At 35.8% G+C, this 18,476-nt stretch overlaps 1 protein-coding gene and 1 long non-coding RNA gene across 4 annotated transcripts; both read left to right on the forward strand.

The window, feature by feature from the left end:
• Positions 1–46: 46 nt before the first annotated feature.
• On the forward strand, positions 47–18,277 carry LOC127841785 (protein NipSnap-like). The gene is made up of 10 exons (XM_052370865.1): positions 47–199; positions 4,288–4,463; positions 6,054–6,099; positions 6,296–6,387; positions 7,496–7,566; positions 11,183–11,323; positions 11,876–11,907; positions 12,830–12,921; positions 13,220–13,303; positions 17,029–18,277. Exons 1-10 carry the CDS (start codon positions 114–116, stop codon positions 17,091–17,093), a joined length of 885 nt encoding a protein of 294 aa, XP_052226825.1. The 5' UTR covers positions 47–113; the 3' UTR covers positions 17,094–18,277.
• On the forward strand, positions 13,972–17,008 carry LOC127841797 (uncharacterized). 3 transcript variants are annotated; one of them, XR_008031330.1, is made up of 3 exons: positions 13,972–14,040; positions 14,644–14,694; positions 15,956–17,008. It is a non-coding gene; the product is annotated as an uncharacterized LOC127841797 (long non-coding RNA). The 3 variants fall into 3 exon arrangements; XR_008031331.1 differs by lacking the exon at positions 13,972–14,040 and adding an exon at positions 14,240–14,308; XR_008031332.1 differs by lacking the exon at positions 13,972–14,040 and adding an exon at positions 14,441–14,509.
• Positions 18,278–18,476: the final 199 nt, after the last annotated feature.

Consider the following 18,476-nt stretch of genomic DNA (forward strand, 5'->3'; position numbering starts at 1 on the left):
TATCTAATTGACTTCTAAAATAATTTAAAACTTATTTGCAGATTGATTTTTTAATATGAGATTAAATTGTTAATTGAACATTCTAAACAGTTTGGAGATTTCATAACAAAAAGATGGCTGCAGTTACGTCTCAAGCCAGTAACCTGCAGGGTATTGTGCGGTCTTTGCGATGTTTTACAAACGTAAAGCAACCATTCAGGTATCCATTAACTTAATATGGCAAATATCAGTAGCTGCAATAATGATATATATGGTGACAATCGTTAAATATTGTAAAATGTCCTTATGTGCCCTTTAATGCTAAGTGTGTGGGTGGGGAATGAAACTGAAGAGGGTTACATTGCACCAATAATAATTATATATACAAGTTTTTACAAATTTGCATTGGAACGATTGTAAAAGAGTCATAGACAAAGATAACAAAGTTTTGCAAGCTTCATGTCAATAATGTATACCAATGATTTGTTGATTTTCATCATGAAGTTCAAAATTATTGACATATTGACTATTGTGTGACTGTGTCATAAATATGTCAAAAACTCTGGTAGACTTTCGAAACAGGGTTAGCTTTAGCTTACATTTCTAGTTAAGACAATAGAACCTGTTTGTTGAAAATACTTACATGGGTTGACATAAATTAAAAAAAAACAACAGATTCATCTCATCTTAGTATGTGGCCTGTAATGCTTTTTTTTTATATTATTTTTTAGACAAAACTAACATTTCGAATAAAGTTTTAAACAACAAACATTATTGAAAAGCATGAGTGGTGTGCAGGCTTCCTGAAAGCGCGAGTTCATAACCGAAGAATTAAGCATACATTTCATACGTCCCGGATTGTCCGGATTGTCCCGGAAATGAAGAACGTGTCCCGCAGTCCCGGAAATCTCGTCAAATGTCCCGGATTTTATATAATCCATATATACATGTACCTTATCTTTTCGACTTAACTGCACCTCGAATCAATTGTGTTCCCACTAATCCGCAGCTTCGCAATGGCGTTGCCTACCCGAATAGGTGACTATGCTACATGTCAAAATCGATCAATTAACAGGGGTCCTGTTATCATATCGATTGTCTCATGTTTGCAGTCAAACTAAAAAGGCGGCATTGTTTAATGTGGTTGTTAATTTGCTTTAATATACTGATTTTATGGCAGTTTGTTGGTGCACCCTTTGAATGAGCGACAACACTTGTAAGCAGTGTACCTGCAGTAAGATTATGCAGACGAAGAGCGACGTAATTTTCATAAGCGTGTGGTTTTATGGCAGTTTGTTGAATTAACTACAACTGTTAATGTTTCGTTAAAATGAGCATTATTCAATTTGTAATCCAAAACATGCTTCAGAATTTTAATGCTTTCGCGACATTAACAAGTTCTAGTGTCAATTAAACAGTGCTTTATCCTTTGTCTCAAAAATGTGCGCGAAAATTATGCAGACATGTAGAACGTCGCATGGAAGTGTGGGTGTATTTTGTTTAGTATAAAAACATGAACATCACGTCTAGTACAGTCCCTGGGCTCCTCCCGTGTGCAAAAAAGAGTGAAAGCTGATTTATATATCATTTTTTAGGTAAATGTCTGAAGTGTCAGAAAATTTTGGGTGGACGTGCCGCGTGATGGTTCGTTTTTTGTAGGGATGCATGAGGTTTACCGGTTAACCTACCGAAACGACCAGTTAACCGGTTACATTTTCGGGAAAAGGTTAACCTGGAAAAAATATATGATTATGTTTTTTTCGGTGAATATTTCTAACGATTTTACATACTACCATGCGCGGGCGACTAGTTAAAACAACATGCCGCACCATCGACTGTAATAAATAACGTGTCAACAGTCAAAGTAATCAAGCAATTAATCAATACATTTGTGATAACAAATAAGGGGTACGTTTTGATAACTGACAATACTGGTCTTTTGACTCGCTAAAATTTAACTAGCGAACTGTGGTGAGTGGGAGCTTATAGCGAGGACGTAATTGACACGTTTATTGAACTCGCGATAAAAAAACAGTTGAGACATTGGACGGCTTATTTTGATGTTTTGTTAACCAATATCCAACACTGATTGCTCGCGAAAATACCGTGTTGATAAGTTACAATTTTATCACGAATTGAATTCTAAAATCTTGACGAGTTAATGTGGTTTTTCTTTATCAAAAATTAATATCATTATGATAATTTACGTCCAATGATTCCACCACTACTGTCCGATGCAAGTTCTATTTAAGAAAGCAAATCATTAACTATTTAAATAATTAAACATCAATTAAAAATATTAAAAATTAATAAACCCGTTAAATTTAGTATTTGTGTAATTGCGTAAAATGTGCGCGCTATGGTATGTCGACAAACATACGTAACTATCAGTTTTGAAATCATAATACTTAGTTACTTCGCTATTACATAAATGTACTGATTATATTAAATATTCAACTTACATTTCGTTCAAAATTAATTTTATGTGTGTCCTTTATTTTACGCACATTTTTTATTGTATAATGAAAATCAAACGATACTTCTTCGGCTACAAACGCTAAAATGCAAGCAACAAAATATGCAATGAGCGAATAAGAATAGATCCGGATTCATAGAACACACATGACCCACTTTACATCGAATTGAAAGGGAAAAACATTTCTATAATAAGCAGATTTGAGTTTCAAAAATTATAACAGAATGAACAAAGAAACACACCATTTTTGTGAGCGATACGGCGCGAAGGTAATATAACACATGAAAATGAACATTGTGTAGTTCTTTAATATTTGACTCTTATGCATTTACACAGGAAAACTAAATAAAATATATAGCATATGTTTACAAAATTATGAAAATATCTTTATAATTCATTTTATTCCGAAACTGGATTGTTATCAACGCAAGCGATTTTAAATTTGAAATTGCTTTTGTTTCTACAGAGCGGTATGACATATTTTACGTACTCTAAATGATTTTAACTACTTTAGGCGTTTTGATTAACCGGTTAATAACTGGTTACGGAAAAAGGTTAACCGGTTAATCATTTGTGTAACCTCTTGCATCCCTAGTTTTTTGTAATCCAAGATGGAGTCCAAGATGGCCGCCAAAAATGATAAAAAAATCAAATTATCTGTTTTTCTGTCTGAGTTTTCTGAAATTGAAGTAGATTCTTATTTTTCTTAAATAAACAATGGAAAACATGTTTCTTTCGCAAAATATGTCACTTTCTGCCATATTTTTTGACAAATATTTAAAAAACAAAATACAAAATGGCGATAAAAAGGCGTAGAAAGGCATACAAATTGAAAGTATCTGGTAAAGTAAACAGCTTTAAATACTAGTCAGACTCAAAACAAAATAATATAGCACGATTGGTGAAGAACTTCAGCAACAACATTTATTTTCAGGTGTAGTTTTTTGTTATAACCTTTGTAATTGGATAGATGGTAATATGTCGGACCAATGATATTGACCTTTTCGAAAAAACAACATTTCAAAGGAAGAACACTCTTAAGAACTAGTGACGTGTTAGTGTTCTTAATGACAAAAAGGCTCGAAATTCACGAAACGAGTGTTTCTTATGGGTGTTTTCGATCTTTTGGCAAGTATTAGACTTTTCTTTATTTTGTCATAATTTGTTTGGCCTGTCACAAGGACCGGCCAGTGGTTTTTTTCACCATTTTGGGAATGGGGCCAGGTCCCTTTGGATTGGGAAAATTAGCAGCATTTTGACTTAAATTGGGAAATAAGTGTTGTTGTTGTTTTGGTAACAAATGCTTCCAAATTGAGGATACAAGTGTGTCCAGTATTATATTTACTAAGGTTGATCTTATAATATGGATGGGAGATGAACAAAATATTGAGATCTAAAAAAAAAAAAAATAATTTTTTTTTTAAACAATTCATTTGGAATTTTTAGCTTCCATTTGGTAAAAATATATACTTTTTTCCATTGGGAATGGTTCTGGTTACCGGACCCGATTTTGAATTAAAAAAAACACTGCCGGCGATATAAGAAACTTCGCCGGACCGTAAAGAATTTTGCCGGATAAGACCGGCGGTCCGGCCTTTTCAGGAAGCCTGGGTTTGGAAGAGATTTGCTTTTGTTTGTAGAGGTTCCAAAATTGAATACAGTGGCTGTTATTTTATCTCTCCTTGTTATTATAGTTATAAAAAAAAATCCAAATGATATTTAAGAAAATAAATTTAAAGGCATGGACAAAGTGAAGATTCATTGAAAATGTCCCTTTAAAGGTAGAGTAAGTTCAATAGTCTTTACTCATGCAACTGAGTGTTTGGTTACAGATTTATTGGCACCACTGCAAGACTATGTAAGGAGGAAGATAAACGAGAGGAAGTGATCCCTGTTCCTGTAAAGAAAGGATGGTTTGAAAAGATCCTGAATGTGAGGACAATAGAACCCAGCAAGGAATCCCATGCTTCAAAATTGTCCTCTAAAGAAACACTGTATGAACTTATGTGTAAGTTTATGTAACATGAGTTTGTTTCAGTTTGTTATCCCCCGCCAGAGGCGGAGGGATATTGTTTTGGCGTTGTCCGGCTGTCCTGTCCGGCACTTTTGTGTCCGGAGCCATATCTTGGATGTGCTTTGGCGGATTTCATTGAAACTTCGTATGAGTATATATATGCATAAGAGGATGATGCACGCCAAATGGCATGGTACACCATCTGTTAATGATGGAGTTATGGCCCTTTGTATCTTGAAAAAATGCTTTTTACTATAGGCACTTTTGTGTCCGGAGCCATATCTTGGAAATGCTTTGGCGGATTTCATTTAAACTTGGTATGAGTATATATATGCATATGAGGATGATGCACGCCAAATTGCATTGTATACCATCTGTTAAAAACAGAGTTATGGCCCTTTGTATCTTGAAAAAATGCTTTTTACTATAGGCACTTTTGTGTTCGGAGCCATATCTTAAAGGTGCTTTGGCGAATTTCATTGTAACTTGGTATGAGTATCCAGAGGCGGAGGGATATTGTTTTGGCGTTGTCCGTCTGTCCGTCCGGCCGTCTGTTCGTCCGTCCGTCCAGCACTTTTGTGTCCGGAGCCATATCTTGGAAGTGCTTTGGCAGATTTCATTGAAACTTCCAATGAGTATATATATGCATAAGAGGAAGATGCATTCCAAATGGCATTGTACACCATCTGTTAAAAACTGAGTTATGGCCCTTTGTATCTTGAAAAAATGCTTTTTACTATAGGCACTTTTGTGTCCGGAGCCATATCTTGGAAGTGCTTTAGCGGATTTCATTGAAACTTGGTATGAGTATATATCCCCCGCCAGAGGCGGAGGGATATTGTTTTGGCGCTGTCCGTCCTTCCGTCACTTTTGTGTCCGGAGCCATATCTTGGAAGTGCTTTGGCGGATTTCATTGAAACTTGGTATGAGTATATATATATGGATAAGAGGATGATGCACCCCGAATGGCATTGTACACCATCTGTAAATAACGGAGTTATGGCCCTTGGTATCTTGAAAAAACAAAGCATATGTTGGGGGGGATATCAATTCTACGAATTTGCTTGTTTTTTTTGTAATTTATATCCAGTTGCAACAAATTTTAGTGTTTTAATGCTGGTCAGTTAAATTACTCGAAACTGTTGAATCGAACCAATTTTTATTACCCTGTGTAAGGTGTCTTCACAGAACCAAGTTAATGCATGCATTTATGACTTAGTGCAAGACATAGTGTCCTATTAAAATCAGAGATATATGGAGAAAAGCTGCATCTGCAGAAATAATGTCATGAGCCATTTAGGCCTCTAGGAAAATTGCAGTGCTTGGAACCAGATTAGTTATCTTTGGACTGTAGTTCAGCTGTCTACTAATCTGAGCTAGACTTCCCTGCTACTTTGTTTTCTTACCTGTCACAATAATTATGTACATTTAAAAAGGTTTTAAGTTTAGATTAAAGGTTGATTCAAAATTAATGAACACGTTGTAATAACTTTTTATTAATTTCCTAGGTCTTCAAAAGTCTAGTAGTTGGGTAATTGTTTTTCCTTATTACCTTTTCACTTATGAATTTACATTTAAATTCAGTTCATGCAGTAAAGCCAGAATATATGGAAGAGTATCTCAAACAATTGTAAGTATTATAAGTTTTTATTGATAGAACTAGTTGTTTTGTTGTTATTTTTGGTTTTGGTGTTACAATTGAATTTTCAGTAATGAATTTTAATACAATTTTCTGAGAGAATGTAGCCTTTATTTGGCTAGACATTTATAATAAAAATAGTCCTTACTAAGTAAGGAACAGGAATTCACTGGGTTTTGTTGAATAGTCAGGTCTACCAGGAACTGATGCAAAACAAGGCCTCCAATGTGACCTTGAAAGGCAGTTTCACCGTGGAAATAGGAGACCAGGATGAAGCAGGTTTGCCTTCAACTATTTAGATCCATTATAATTATTACCATTGATCACCCAAATAAAGTGCTTGGATAATTGGAATGCCTGTGTCTCTTTCTGTAAATTTGAAATGAAATTTAGGTTGCTTACTTGACTTAATGTATTTTAAATAATGTCTATTTGATAACCATATCAAGCAACAGCTTTGGTGTAAACTTACTCATTAAAACTTGTGTACGGTATTATATTCCATTAGAAACATGGAACTGTAATGCTGTAAGTCAAGAAACCAGTAAACAAGTATGTAAGCTTACAGTATAAGTAAACCATTTTTTGAAGTGTGGTTGCTTTTTATGCCCCCGGATCGATAGAACTGGGGTATATTGTTTTTGGCCTGTCTGTCTGTCTGTCATTCTGTCCCAAAACTTTAACCTTACAATAAAGTTTTGCAATAACTTTTGAAATATTGAACATAGCAACTTGATATTTGGCATGCATGTGTAACTCATGGAGCTGCACATTTTGAGTGGTGAAAGGTCAAGGTCATCCTTCAAGGTCAAAGGTCAAAAATTAAAAAATTTAGTATATTAAAGTTTTGCAATAACTTTGAAATATTGAACATAGCAACTTCATATTTGGCATGCATGTGTTTCTCATGGAGCTGCACATTTTGAGTGGTGAAAGGTCAAGGTCATCCTTCAAGGTCAAAAATTTTAAACTTTAATATAGTAGTTTTGCAATAACTTTTGAAATATTGAACATAGCAACTTGATATTTGGCATGCATGTGTATCTCATGGAGCTGCACATTTTGTGTGTGAGAGGTCAAGATCAAGGTCATCCTTCAAGGTCAAAGGTCAAACATTTAAAACTAATATATTAAAGTTTTGCAATAACTTTTTCAATATTGAAGATAGCAACTTGATATTTGGCATGCATGTGTATCTCATGGAGCTGCACATTTTGATGGTGAAAGGTCAAGGTCATCCATCAAGGTCAAAGGTCAAAATAAGAAAAGCGGTGCATTAGGGGGCATTGTGTTTCTGACCAAAACATCTCTTTTTAATTTTGAAAAGGGCAACTATAAAAATGTTGCTTGCAAATAAATACTGACGACCCGGATGTTTTATTTGTAGTCCATATCTGGGAATACAAGGGCGGATATCCAGTCCTCAACGAAGCAACACAAATCTACAGAACTGACAAAGTTAGTGTCTTCATTGTATTATTATTGTGTTGTTGTGTTTGTAAACTTTGAGAGTATGTTTTCTTTTGGGTTACAGTTAACTTTTTATAGAAAAGTGCTTTTACATATTGGAATTTTGTTATATGGCATAGATATTGTTTGAAATGTCATAGATATTGAATATAATTTCCTTAATTAAAACGGCACTCTAAAAACACATAGTTAGGTTACTACCAGGGAAAACCTAAGCAATTTGTGGAGACTCTTAAATGCTTGGATATGGCCGGAAATTCACATGGAATATATATTGTCACACAAAAAATAAACAAGCATTTTGTATCTCATTACAGCTATGTTACCGTGCATTGAAATTTTGGCTATTGCTGTAAGGAACACTCATTTTTATACGCCCATTAAAAAAAAACCAGAAGTATTATAGTTTCACCTTCGCGGCGGGGGGTGGGCGGGCGTGCGGCGTCCACAGCAGTGTCCGCTCTCTAATTCAAATACTTTTCATCCGATCTTCACCAAACTTTGTCAGAAGTTTTATCTAGACAATATCTAGGTCAAGTTCAAATATGGGTTATGCCAGGTCAGTGCCTTCCCCAGGAATTTTTTCAGGCGCCCCGGGGCCGATCGCGGGTGGGTTCGGGTGTCCCCTCCCGTCGTTGATTTTTTTTAATTTAACGTGTCAATTCACGTTCTGTGGTGCGTTATAACTCAAAGAAAAACAGCGTCAAAAGACGTCATTTGGTGCGCTATGACTCTTCAAAAAAATCCCCCAGTCATTTAAAAATATTTGTTTTTTTATATTGTTTAATTGTTTTAAAACTTTTCCGCACAGATAGTAAAATCCCGACTAGAACATTCCCCAATACATCCGTTTCAACCCGACTCTATTACTGTATACTTACTATTTTTCACGTTTCTACTTATTACCCGATAATCCCGTTTATTCCGTTTTTATCAATCTCTTTCTGGTAAATATTTACGATAAAAGCTTTCAGTTATTTCTTTAACACAAACCTTGCCATTTTTAAGTGACTATTTATAGATTTGATGAAATATTGCCTCTGAACATGCGTCAATCCCCTGACCTGTTGTGTGCTTGTTAAAATGCTCAATACACGCCATTTGTATGCAATAGACGCGACGTTGTACATGCTGCATAATTTTCGCGCTCTTTTTAATTGAGAAAAAGATTCGACACAAAATAAATTTGCACTGCTAATACGAAGCAAAAATATATAACGTTGCGGTAACATTTACATTCGGAATTGTGTTTCGGATCAAAAACGCGTTAACATCGACTTACGGGAATGGGTTTCGGATTAACAAATTTAATTATTCCCATTTGAGATTTCAACAAATATTAACCGTTGCGTTATAAATTCAACGATAATTTGTGTAAACACTTTACGAGTCGAATAAATGTTTTGACGGAATTATGCATGAAATTCACGTTGTCCACGAGAATCACGGCCGGTTGCCATCATCAGTCTTCTAACTATCGATTATCGGACGAAACATTTACAAGTGTACGTCATTAATTCAACGAAAATTTGTTAAAGCGCATTACGTGTCGAATAAATGTCAGAAAAACGAGGTGAATCAGTTCTATAAATGGACATGTTGAAATATACATGTACTGGAATTAAATAAATTGTTATCACATAATTGTAACCGGGAGTCATTTGCACAACTAACTCGCTATAATAATTAATTGTTTACCACTAGCAATTAATTTCCCGTATTAATTATGAGTCATAGGTAACACTTGTTTACAGTAAAAAGGTGTGATGATGATGCCCGAAACCGTCTTTAATGTTCTGTACTGTACTAATTACCGGTTTTATATTACTCAAATGGTACAACTTCTTGCTAATCAAGCTTTGATAAACTCTTACTTCATGCCCGACGTCAAACAAAAATAATGGTCGATAGTTAACCCCGCCCTCATAAGCATTCGCGTAACCGATTGGACGTTGAACTTCACAGTTTGACGACTGGAAAGTTACCAGAAACATCCTTGTCAGCATTTAAATGACCGTGTAATGTGGCTAGAAAAATCGATACGCCCGTCATGCTATTCTCTTATCAGTGGATTATCCATTACCCCATGTGGTGTTTATGGCGATTACTTGTGAAAGTAGGTACCGAGTACTCTTTTAAAACAGGGAATATTGATACACTGATAGGGAAACCTTGATTTTTTTGGACAATCTCCACTTTCTTTTACTGAAGAATACACTGATCGGAAAATTTCAAGCGCCCCGGGGACTCTGATTTCGAAATGCTTAAATGGCCTGGGGAAGACCCTGCAGGTCAAAAACTAGGTCACAAGGTCACTTAGTGCATTTCAAGCATTTAGCATGGTGTCCGCTCTCTAATTGAAGTAGTTTTTATCCGATCTTCACCAAACTTGGCCAGAAGTTGTATCTGGACAATATATAGGTCAAGTCCGAATATGGGTCATGCCGGGTCAAAAACTAGGTCACGGGGTTACTTAGTGCATTTCAAGCATTTAGCATGGTGTCCGCTCTGTTATAGAAGTAATTTTCATCCAATAATCACCATACTTGGTCAGAAGATGTATCTAGTCAATATCTAGGTCAAGTTCGAATATGAGTCATGCAGGGTCAAAAACTAGGTCACAGGGTCACTTAGTGCATTTCAAGCATTTAGCATGGTGTCCGCTCTCTAATTGAAGTAGTTTTTATTCCAATCTTCACCAAATTTGGTCAGAAGTTATGTCTAGACAATATCTAGGTCAAGTTCGAATATGGGTCATGCCGGGTCAAAAACTAGATCACGAGGTCACTTAGTGCATTTCAAGCATTTAGCATGGTGTCCGCTCTCTAATTGAAGTAGTTTTCATCTGATCTTCACCAAATTTGGTCAGAAGTTGTGTATAGATGTAGGTCAAGTTCAAATATGGGTCATGGTAAAGTTATTAAGTTGTCCAACACCTTCAAACGGGCGTATTTTGTGACAGTTTGGCACTCTTGTTTATGTGTTAACTTTATTTACAAAATATTCATTGATTTTGAGTGTTTAAACCTGTATCAATCCTTTACCTTTAAGATAGTATTTCAAAGCATTTGTAGTCCCTCAGAAAGTAACATTAAAAAAAAAAGACCTTTCTCACTAGATTGAAGTTTTAAAGGCTTAATTTGCAACCCTAAGATACTGTTGAGCAGCCAACAGCATAAAACTGAACAGACTACGAGTTACTCCTATGCTGTTTGGGGCAGTGAGGTTAATGAAGGCTGTGCATTTAAGTGTGTGTTTTGGTAGCTTATATTCAGACCTGCTTGGGATTGCATAGGTATTAACACAATAAGAGGATTTGTAAATCAAAAGGAAATCTTGTTTTAAGGCATGGCCACCTTTTTGATGTAATTTAAATTTTCAGATTTATTTTTGTATGTAGATAACTATGCCACTATTAAGATATTCATAATCAAATATGTCTTCGCATTCGTTATATCGGATGACTGACTGAACACATAAATTACATTATCAAAGTGGAAGAATAGTGGAAGGCACTGTGTATATACAGCTGTTGTTGCATTTTTCAGATTCTTGACCTTCAAGTTGCATGCACAATAATGTTGAAATTTCTGGTTATGTCCAGGACTTCATTGCGTTTCGTCAAGCAAGGAACAAGATGCTGCGCTCCAGGAAGAACCAGATCCTTCTCAGCTTCTCCTTCTGGCCGGAGCTGATACCGAGAGATGGACCGAACATATACGAGATGAGGAGTTACACTCTCAGGGTACTCACCATATTGTTATCAACAGCTGCTCTGTTTAAACAAAATCAAATACTCCTTTTTGATGCAATCCTTTTGCAATTGACCTTTTGTGCATATAGCAAAAAATTGCATCATTTTTATGCAACTGTTACTTTATATTGAATCAACTTTAAGAGTACATTATAAAAAAAATGTAATAACCACAAAGTTATTATTTTCCCGTTGATGGTGTTCTTTAACCTTGATTTAAAATGAAAAATTAAAACTCAACAATAACATAGCACGTAACACATACCGGTTTTCAGAATCAAAATTCTTTTTGACTCGAGATTTATGACTGTTAGAAATTATATTCAGATAATTGAAGATTTCTAACTTAGGGTGGCTTAACATTTGGCTTTCAACCCTATTTTAATCCCTGCTTCATGTAAGGTAGGCCCATGATGGCCCCTTATCTGTAACATCATTTAACCATGTTCGGTTTGAAACTGATAATTGTTAAATCAAACCAATTATCTATTCCTAGAATAGCTACATGTCTGATTTTGCTCATATAAATTGTCTCTCTTTCAGGCTGGGACAATGATTGAATGGGCAAACAACTGGTAATATGTTAATAGTAAAACGCTGTTATAATTGTTCTGAAATAGTATACCATGTATCTGCTTGTTTATTAACTATATATATATTCAGAGTCACAACAGACTTAGTTAAGACAATAACATGTTTTATTAAGCAGCAAATATTAAATAACTTTTAAGTTTGTGTTAATTATTGAGAACGAATGAGGACAATGCTTCTTACTTTGCTCTTGTAAAATGTAAGTGGAAATAAACGAAATAAACTTTGTATGCATACGTTTATTGTGATAAAATTGCTATGTTGCAAAAAAACAGCATTTTGAATCTGAGAATGTTGATTAAAGTCCAATTTAGACTGCACCAGAGGTTTATTCCCGCCCAAAATCCGATGTCATAAAACACGCTACGGTAGGAAGCAACTTTCTCTTTGAACAAAATCTGCCTCAACATGCTTTTTTTTAGTATAACTTCGATAATACAGAGTTCATTTAACAAAATATTTACATGAATATAATGAATTTGAAAAAAATTAGCCGACAACAACCAATTTAGTGTTAGAATTCAGTATATTTTCCGTCCCCGGGGTACATTAAAGTAGTACCCGAGCCTACAATGACCAATCAAGCATAACTCGGGAATACACATCACAATTTCCTTTAAGCGTTTTATCATAATTTTGTTTTTACCGATCATTGTACTGATATAATTTCATATTACAAGCTAGTGTAATGTGTAGGTTAAGGCATTCTCTAGATAGTGTGCACAAACTAAATCATGTATACACCAACCATCCAACCAACAGACTGTCAGCTGCAAAGCAATATATCACCACTTCTTTGAAAGCTGGCATAAATACTAGCAGCTGTTTCAAATTGTTGCTTTTAAAATACACACATGTTTTTACTCCTATTTTAATATTTAATCTCACCATAGTTGTATGCTGCAGGTCAAGAGGTCTACAGTACCGCAAGGAAAGTAACCCTGTGACAGGCATGTTCTCACAAATAGGACAGCTATATCAGGTCCATCATATCTGGTGTAAGTAGACCTGTTTAATCAAACACTCAACTTAGTCGTCCTGAGATGATGATATTATGCAAAGCTTTTTGGTTGTATGTCCAGGTGTTGACTCTTATGCTTGCAATGTGCAATGTATGTAGGGTGTTTCTCATTTTGGATGGTTTGGAATTACAGTCAAGCATCATAATTTATAATTGATGTTTGAGCAATGTTTTAATATCCCCATTTTCATAGTTCCCTTGATTTAATTGTAGATATTTGTGCTGATGTATTAATTAGTTGTTATTGTCCTACTCTCTGCTGATCGTCCTGTCAGGCTACAAGGACCTACAGATGCGGAAGGACAATCGTGAGTCGGCCTGGCAGAAACCTGGCTGGGACGAGGTGGTACAGTACACAGGTAATAGGCAGCACAAAGTGTAACATGGGTAGGAGTATAATAACTCATAAGGTGGTACAGTACACAGGTAATAGGCAGCACAAAGTGTGACATGGGTAGGAGTATAATAACTCATAAGGTGGTACAGTACACAGGTAATAGGCAGCGCAAAGTGTGACATGGGTAGGAGTATAATAACTCATAAGGTGGAACAGTACACAGGTAATAGGCAGCACAAAGTGTGACATGGGTAGGAGAATAATAACTCATAAGCTGGTACAGTACACAGGTAATAGGCAGCACAAAGTGTGACATGGGTAGGAGTATAATAACTCATAAGCTGGTACAGTACACAGGTAATAGGCAGCGCAAAGTGTGATATGGGTAGGAGTATAATTACTCATAAGGTGGTACAGTACACAGGTAATAGGCAGCACAAAGTGTGACATGGGTAGGAGTATAATAACTCATAAGCTGGTACAGTACACAGGTAATAGGCAGCGCAAAGTGTGATATGGGTAGGAGTATAATAACTCATAAGGTGGTACAGTACACAGGTAATAGGCAGCACAAAGTGTGACATGGGTAGGAGTATAATAACTCATAAGGTGGTACAGTACACAGGTAATAGGCAGCGCAAAGTGTGACATGGGTAGGAGTATAATAACTCGTAAGGTGGTACAGTACACAGGTAATAGGCAGCACAAAGTGTGACATGGGTAGGAGTATAATAACTCATAAGATGGAACAGTACACAGGTAATAGGCAGCGCAAAGTGTGATATGGGTAGGAGTATAATAACTCATAAGATGGAACAGTACACAGGTAATAGGCAGCGCAAAGTGTGATATGGGTAGGAGTATAATCACTCATAAGATGGAACAGTACACAGGTAATAGGCAGCGCAAAGTGTGATATGGGTAGGAGTTTAATAACTCATAAGGTGGTACAGTACACAGGTAATAGGCAGCACAAAGTGTGACATGGGTAGGAGTATAATAACTCATAAGATGGAACAGTACACAGGTAATAGGCAGCGCAAAGTGTGATATGGGTAGGAGTATAATAACTCATAAGATGGAACAGTACACAGGTAATAGGCAGCCCAAAGTGTGATATGGGTAGGAGTATAATAACTCATAAGGTGGTACAGTACACAGGTAATAGGCAGCACAAAGTGTGACATGGGTAGGAGTATAATAACTCATAAGATGGAACAGTACACAGGTAATAGGCAGCGCAAAGTGTGAAATGGGTAGGAGTATAATAACTCATAAGGTGGAACAGTACACAGGTAATAGGCAGCGCAAAGTGTGAAATGGGTAGGAGTATAATCACTCATAAGATGGAACAGTACACAGGTAATAGGCAGCGCAAAGTGTGACATGGGTAGGAGTATAATAACTCATAAGGTGGTACAGTACACAGGTAATAGGCAGCACAAAGTGTGACATGGGTAGGAGTATAATAACTCATATGGTGGTACAGTACACAGGTAATAGGCAGCGCAAAGTGTGACATGGGTAGGAGTATAATAACTCATAAGGTGGAACAGTACACAGGTAATAGGCAGCACAAAGTGTGACATGGGTAGGAGTATAATAACTCATAAGCTGGTACAGTACACAGGTAATAGGCAGCACAAAGTGTGACATGGGTAGGAGTATAATAACTCATAAGCTGGTACAGTACACAGGTAATAGGCAGCGCAAAGTGTGATATGGGTAGGAGTATAATTACTCATAAGGTGGTACAGTACACAGGTAATAGGCAGCACAAAGTGTGACATGGGTAGGAGTATAATAACTCATAAGCTGGTACAGTACACAGGTAATAGGCAGCGCAAAGTGTGATATGGGTAGGAGTATAATAACTCATAAGGTGGTACAGAACACAGGTAATAGGCAGCACAAAGTGTGACATGGGTAGGAGTATAATAACTCATAAGGTGGTACAGTACACAGGTAATAGGCAGCGCAAAGTGTGACATGGGTAGGAGTATAATAACTCATAAGCTGGTACAGTACACAGGTAATAGGCAGCACAAATAGGAGTATAAAAACTCATAAGATGGAACAGTACACAGGTAATAGGCAGCGCAAAGTGTGACATGGGTAGGAGTATAATAACTCAAAAGCTGGTACAGTACACAGGTAATAGGCAGCGCAGTGTTATATGGGTAGGAGTATAATAACTCATAAGGTGGTACAGTACACAGGTAATAGGCAGCACAAAGTGTGACATGGGTAGGAGTATAATAACTCATAAGGTGGTACAGTACACAGGTAATAGGCAGCACAAATAGGAGTATAATAACTCATAAGATGGAGCAGTACACAGGTAATAGGCAGCGCAAAGTGTGACATGGGTAGGAGTATAATAACTCAAAAGCTGGTACAGTACACAGGTAATAGGCAGCGCAGTGTTATATGGGTAGGAGTATAATAACTCATAAGGTGGTACAGTACACAGGTAATAGGCAGCACAAAGTGTGACATGGGTAGGAGTATAATAACTCATAAGGTGGTACAGCACACAGGTAATAGGCAGCACAAAGTGTGATATGGGTAGGAGTATAATAACTCATAAGGTGGTACAGTACACAGGTAATAGGCAGCACAAAGTGTGATATGGGTAGGAGTATAATAACTCATAAGGTGGTACAGTACACAGGTGGTAATAGTAACGTTATTTACGTTTTTACTGACAAAAGTTGTGGCTACTGTAGGTACATAAGCTTTGTTCCATAAATAACTGAAAACTTAAATCTGAATCAGGTTATAACTCAAAACATACAATATCTAGTCTGATTAAATAGGTATGTTGATAGAGTACCATAAAGGGAATATGTGTGACTACCATACTGAGAATATGTGTAAAAGTGAAGTTTTTCTGTCAGTCCATCCAAAAATCTGGATCGTTAGATATATAAAAATGTAATTACATTGTAAGCTTGTATGATGAAACTATGTGGATAAAGGGCCTTATTAGGATAATGGATGTTATTTCAAGTTGTTTTGTTAGGCAACAAATTGTGGTTACTATGGATACAGTATTGAACGAAAACTAAAATCTGGATTGTGGGACAAATAAAAACATACTTAAACTGGGTTAATCAAACTCGGTACCTTATGTGAAGAAGGCCATATGGTGAACATGCATGTTATTTCTGTTGTTTTTTGTCAGTCGGAAATTGGAGTTGCTATGCTTACTGAAATAATTCAAAACAAACATCTGCATACTGCCATGACTCAAAAGTATGTGGCTAGTTTAATTAAACTTGTTGAGATCCTGTTCTAACTCCGAAAATATTAACCCAGTTGTTTCCCATAAAGTTGTTACCCATAATGGGTTAATAGAGTAATAAAGGATCTCCATGCTTTGTCTTTGGCAAAGCGCTTTTATAAGGTATTTTTTTGTTGAAAACCGTGGGCTTTATACCGGTATCCAAGTATGTTTCCCAGGTGAAATAAAAAATGTGTTTTTTAAAGAATAGATCTTTTGGACATTCCCTGAGCAAAGATCCTACTGTATCCAAACCACCCCTGTCACGGTCCTAGTCTAATATCAACCATATATAATCTACTTATATATAGACATTCTTCAACTTTCTTTAAAATTTATGTTGAAAAAGCATATTTCTTCAATATGTTTAAGTTTTTAAAAGGCAATCATTGATGCTTATGAACATAATTGATGCATACTATTGATGAGCATGCCCTTTATATTGATAATCTTTGTTTCAGTTCCTTTGATACGGCACATGGAATCTCGGATACTAATACCAACCCCTTTTTCACCTCTGAAGTGAAGTGTTATTTTTGAATAGAGCGACAGGTTGATGAACTGCATTATGTCCTATGTCATGCATATATGGCATAAGAACCATTTTTGCAGGACATGGCACATATATGTATTATTTACATTTGTAGTGAAGGACATAACATATACAAAACCAAAAACATTGGTTCATCTACAGACTAGCTTATGATTAGACCTTCCTCATTTTATGTTGTAAGCGACATGTATTGGTTGGTGCAAATAGTTAGGTCCATTGAGGAATGGTCTTATATATTGTTTGAAATGGGATGATGTAAGTATTCATATTAATAATGATTCAATAACTTACCTGAGTATTACTATTTTATTCTTAAATTTATAGGTGGTTAAATGCATTAGTTTCTTATACATTTTGTAATTAGAAACTCATTTTTGCTGACAGTGAAGTTATTTTTGTATTACTTTCTCCTTGTTTTTGTTTATTTTGTTTTCCGTTTGGATGATGTTAAACTTACTGCTTCTAAGTCTATATTGGTATGATGGGCAGAGCTGTGTGGTTTGCACTGAGGATATTATATAAGTACAAAATTAATGTATACTTTATGAAGGGTTTCAGCATCATCAATAAGTTATAGCTTATATACTTTGCATTATCAAGATTTGTATTCACGTTTGTGTCCTTATAATGATGATCATGTATATCTGCTATTTATTAATGGTGCATTGAATAGTACCAGTAGTTTGGATTTTATTAATGGTGCATTGAATAGTACCAGTAGTTTGGATTTTATTCATACTTCACGGACTCAACAAAACCTGTCAAGACAAATCTGACAAAAATTGCATTGTCTGATAAACATTTTAGCTCTGTAAGAAAATGTAATGAAAATTGAACATTTTGCAAGCATGCATGTCTGACAAGATTCCAACATAATCAGAAATTGTGTAAGGCAAAGTCTTTCAAGTCAGACTTTATAGGCAGCCAAGCTGTTCTGTATTATAGGCTCCTGTTTCTTTGATTGTGGTTTATGGGTGATACATTATGGTTTTGGGAGAAAAAGCCAAGGCATTTTTATTGTTTTGTACAAAACTCTTCAAAACTGCATATGCAGGTTTAATATGAACGTTTTTGACAATTGTGTTGTTATTTTGGGAGTATTCTTTTGTATGTACGTGTGATCCTTATAGAAAACAAGAATAAAACATGAAAGAAAATGCTTTGAATGTTGTCTACTGAACACTAACATGATACGTAGAATGCAGGTTAAATGTTTTCATACCACATGATATTTGTGAAACAGGTCAATGTTTACATATACAGTATCTTATACCAATATTCAATTAAAGGTAGCAGCGGACTAATGAATTGGGTTATATAGTGTATAAACCGCTGATGTCTGAATAAGAATTACCA

This window comes from Dreissena polymorpha, chromosome 1 (genome assembly GCF_020536995.1).
Source record: "Dreissena polymorpha isolate Duluth1 chromosome 1, UMN_Dpol_1.0, whole genome shotgun sequence".
Lineage (NCBI taxonomy): Eukaryota > Metazoa > Mollusca > Bivalvia > Myida > Dreissenidae > Dreissena > Dreissena polymorpha.

What these genes read in the sequence shown, in the direction of transcription:
- LOC127841785 (XM_052370865.1), top strand. Translation starts at nt 114, where the DNA reads ATGGCTGCAGTTACGTCTCAAGCCAGTAACCTGCAGGGTATTGTGCGG. An exon ending in ATTGAATGGGCAAACAACTG is followed by an intron (nt 11,908 to 12,829) that starts GTAATATGTTAA and finishes TGTATGCTGCAG; the next exon opens with GTCAAGAGGTCTACAGTACC. An exon ending in TCAGGTCCATCATATCTGGT is followed by an intron (nt 12,922 to 13,219) that starts GTAAGTAGACCT and finishes TCGTCCTGTCAG; the next exon opens with GCTACAAGGACCTACAGATG.